Source organism: Osmerus mordax, chromosome 3 (assembly GCF_038355195.1).
Source record: "Osmerus mordax isolate fOsmMor3 chromosome 3, fOsmMor3.pri, whole genome shotgun sequence".
Taxonomy (NCBI): domain Eukaryota; kingdom Metazoa; phylum Chordata; class Actinopteri; order Osmeriformes; family Osmeridae; genus Osmerus; species Osmerus mordax.
In genome coordinates, this window is record NC_090052.1 from 4308174 (window position 1) to 4312401 (window position 4228).

Below are 4228 nucleotides of genomic sequence, written 5' to 3' on the forward strand. Positions count from 1 at the left end.
GCACACACCAGTTTATTACTGCTTTTCTGGATCAAATTGTAGTAGCGAAAGATTCTGACTAGCCATAAATGCACAGTTGATTCAAGCAGATTCTGTTTTAAAAGGTAGCCAAATATTGTACATTATATTGTTGTAAAATAGGATTCAATCAATCTACTAGTGAAATGGATTTGGAACCAACGACCCTTCACTGTGAGATAAACTACATCTAACCCATGTGCACTGTCAGTGTCATGGTCCAGGTCAGACTGCAGGACAAGTTTGGAACTGATTTGATGCAGTAGTAGACTATCACATGAATACACCCTCTGCTGGTAGTCAACCCTATTATGTAATGACATAGCCTAGACAATGTAACACCTTTTCACTGAAGGCTGTTTATGGCAGCATTACACTGTAAGGTGAAGACATAAGAATTGACTGACTGTAGTGTAAGGCTGGGTGTCCCCCTGCCCCCACCCCTCATTATAATAGGATATAGATGTACAAACTCACCACAGGCAATTCTAGTTTTCAATGTACACTTACAAAATATTCACGCATCATGCACAGACAGGACACTTCCATGTTGCTGATAATGTGGGCTGCATCACATATGATCTTCACAGTGCAGAACAATAATTAGCTGCAGTTGCTGTATTGTGAAGTGTCTTTAATTTGGAAAGCTAATGCTACTATTTAGGTGCTACATTTACTGGTCCGGGCCTCTTGCTAGAGACAGGCAGGAGCCAGAGAGTAGAGAGTATTGGGCAACACACTGATGAGTTCTGTCAGGTATGACCTTTCAAGAATACTCATATGCTGACCACATTCTGTGCGCAGTGAGGACATATTCCATGGAAACTATATTTGAACTAGTGTACTCCATTGTATATAAGGCTTTCTGTAACTCATGGCCTCACTCATGTGACCACTTTTCCTGGACTGGTTTGATCCGAGCTCACTCTAATAAACCAAGTCAACCCTTTTAAAATGTCGTCCATCTTTCCGGCCATCGTGACGACATCATCCCAACACTTCCTTCTTCTTATGTTCAAAACAGTAGTCTACAAAGGTGCCAGTTTACAAAATATTTCTCAGATTTCAAATTGTGGGCCTATTGTTTAGATTGCTCACCGAGTGGTTTTGGACCGTGTACCTGCGGTGGCCATTGTTTTTTCTATTTTGCAACCCGTGTTGACAAACGCAAAATAGGGCCGTAATATTGTTTTGTCACTTTAGTAACTCACATTTAGTAACACATTTAAGTATAACAGCTTGTTTTGTTTTGTGTTTTCTTTTTTTTTTTTGGGGGGGGGGGGGTGAAATAATAATTGTTTTGATTATTCCATATCCTTTTTGCTGATATCTGCAAACAAATGAAAAATAGGCTTGTAATATCATTTTGTCCATTTCGGATGTCAGAACTCGATTATGGGGAAATGCTTGGATTGTTTTATTTTATTTTGGAATAACGGAATAACCATATAACACAAATGGTATTAAGAGTCATTTACTCGTTTGTTTGATTGGCCGTATTATGCATACTGGCACTCGTGAAAAGGAGAGAGTGGGGTAGAGATGTGCAATGATCGGAGGTGTTATTATTTCCAAACACCAGATGGCAGCAACGACTATCTTTTTTTTTAACCTGTGATCTGTAGGCCTACTATCTTGACGACACAGCAGCAGGTTATTTAGTAGAAGACACACACACCAAACTGGATGCACATGTTGACCGAGTTTGCTAGTTGCTACTAAGTTAATAAACAATGATCTTTGATGAACCGAAGTTTAATATATATTAGAAACATTACAAGGCGGGGCTCCAGTGTGTGTTCAAACAAGGCCAAAAGTGCAATAAGGTATCAGTTGAAAAAGACAATCACACCCGTCAAAGTAACCCTCCCCCCACCTCAACTACCTAAATAATCTATATACTACAACAGCATTATACGATCCCTGAAATTCAGTTATTGATTTTGGAGTGCCACCCCAAGATTGTCAGTTGCCCCATCTGGCCACTCCTATGAAACATTTCTGGGGGCGCCACTGCTTTTGCCTGTTAATGCCTGCACTGCAGTGAAGACTATATGACAACAATAATGTTTAATGTAACTGGCCCCTCTAACAGAACCTCTGGCCCCAATGTAACTGCCATAATATACAGAAATATCAGTTGTAAAATGTAAGTACACCAATGAAAATTCTCCAAATGTTTGGATGTTTGATATTAGTTTAAACAATAGGTTTGGAAGTGATATAGTAAAATTTAAAAAAAATTAAAACGCCCCCAGCGTGGCAAGCACACCTCACAATTTCCCTGAAATTGTACTCTCTCTAGTTATGCAAGTATTGTATGTTTGTCTTTGAAAATCAACTAGTCACATTCAGTTAAAAATGTTTTAGAGGTAAAGTTACAAATTATTTCCATCTCAGATTGGCAAACAGCATGGGCAAATGTTCAATCTAAAACTCAAAAGTGGTTGACAGGTCATCTCTCATTTTCTCCTGTAGCATTTGCTTGTTCTCCTTCCTTTGATTCTCTTTCTCTTTATTCATCGCCACCTTCTCCTTTTTCCTCTCTTTCTTCTTCTCTTTCTGTAGCTCCCTCTTCTGCCTCCTGCTCTCCTTCACACTCCTCTGCTCCACCCTTGATTTCTCCTCGTTCTCCTTCTCTCTTTGTCTCTCCTGCTCCTGTTTGTCCTGGTCATGCAGAAAGGTCAGTATCTCATTGGCTTCCTTGGAATTCTGTGTGCTCCACCATTCAGCTATCAGCCTCAACTTTTTTTCTGCCTTATGTTTTTCACCTGTATGAACTGGAATTTGATAGGCTGCTTTCAACTGTGTGACAGCTGCGCTCAGGCTCCTGATTTCATACATCAAGAAACACCCATAGGAGCATAGCACATGCTGCCGCTCAAACTCCCCCAGGCTCTGGTCCTTCTCCAGGGAGATGAATATCTTAGTAGCCTCTTCCATCTGCAGGTTTTGACCGTAGGCCTTTGCCAGCTTCACACGAGCCGAGATGTTGGAAGGCTGTAGCTCCACAGCTCTTGAGAAGTGATGTATGCTCTCTGCAGTTTCGTTGTCCAGCATGCTTTCCGATGCAACCTGCTCCATCCTCGCACGCTGCCTCCTCTCCTCCAGCATCTGGAACAGCAGCCACTGGTGGCACAGGCCTGTCTGGTAGTGCAGAAAGAAGGATGCGGGAGTGACCTCCAGAGCCTTCCTTAGAACATCCAAAGACTCCTTAATGGATCCCTCCATTTTAAAGAACTTGGTTAAATGGTTGGTAACCAGAAGAGAATCTGGGGACAGGCTCAGGACCTGCTTGACAAGTGCCATGGCTTCCTGTCTGTCCTTGTCCTGGCTTTGCAGCTTTAGGGCTAAGAGGGCCATAACCTCCACATTTTCAGGCTCCAGGACCAGGGCCTTCTTTAGCTGGCTGGTTACCTTGCTGGTCTCCTCTTCTCCCTGTACCTTGCCCTTTAACCTACCATCTAGTCTGTACAGCACCACAGCATAGCCCACATTGAAAGACACGCTCTGTGGTTCCCTCTTAAGGGCCTTCTCAAAACTCTCGTTGGCTAAGAAGATGGAGAGCCCCAACCTAAGAAAAGTCCAACCCCTTTCTCCACAGATGGTGGGAAGTTTGCAGGGCCTCTTGGGATGAGCTTTTAGGATGGCACGCAGCTTTTGTAGATAGCGTTCCACTTGATCCACATTCCCAGCGTGGTAGGCAATCCAGGCATAGTTCCCATATGTCACCAGCAAATTGAGGTCATCCTCCTGTCCCTTCAGTGCAGTTTTTGCCTTGCGAAGACATCGTAACGCGGTACTGCGGTCTCCTTCCAAGTGGCTCAAGTATGCCAGAATGTTAAAGTATGTGCCATGGTATGTGGTGTGGCAGAGCTCTAAATGATTAAAGAGTTCTTCAGAGATGGCTTTTGTTCTTTTAATGTCAGACTTGTCTATGCCCCATGTGAAATGACACTGGAGAGCTTTCAGATCGTCTTCCCAACGTGACATCAACAGAAGCCCTATATTGTAGTGGGGAGGGTGAAATTAATCAAATCTGTAAACATTTACATCAAAATATGATAGAATTATATATAATGACTGATTAAATGTAAACATCTATATCTGTAAACAATTGATAATGTGGAAATCATAACCAGCAACCGGATGACTACTAAGAATCATGGTAAATGGTGAGTCATGTAGATAGTTGGGGTTGTGTCTCTTT

General features: G+C 42.3%; 1 protein-coding gene across 1 annotated transcript; it reads right to left on the minus strand.

Annotated features, from left to right (window-relative positions):
* Nucleotides 1–1770: 1770 nt before the first annotated feature.
* LOC136940957 (interferon-induced protein with tetratricopeptide repeats 5-like) lies at nt 1771–4011 on the minus strand. Its single transcript, XM_067233300.1, has one exon. The coding sequence runs from the start codon at nt 4009–4011 to the stop codon at nt 2449–2451; it is 1563 nt and encodes a 520-aa protein (XP_067089401.1). The 3' UTR covers nt 1771–2448.
* Nucleotides 4012–4228: the final 217 nt, after the last annotated feature.

Bases quoted from the DNA above. Each gene is read 5' to 3' on its own strand.
- LOC136940957 (XM_067233300.1), bottom strand. From the start codon at position 4,011: ATGTCACGTTGGGAAGACGATCTGAAAGCTCTCCAGTGTCATTTCACA.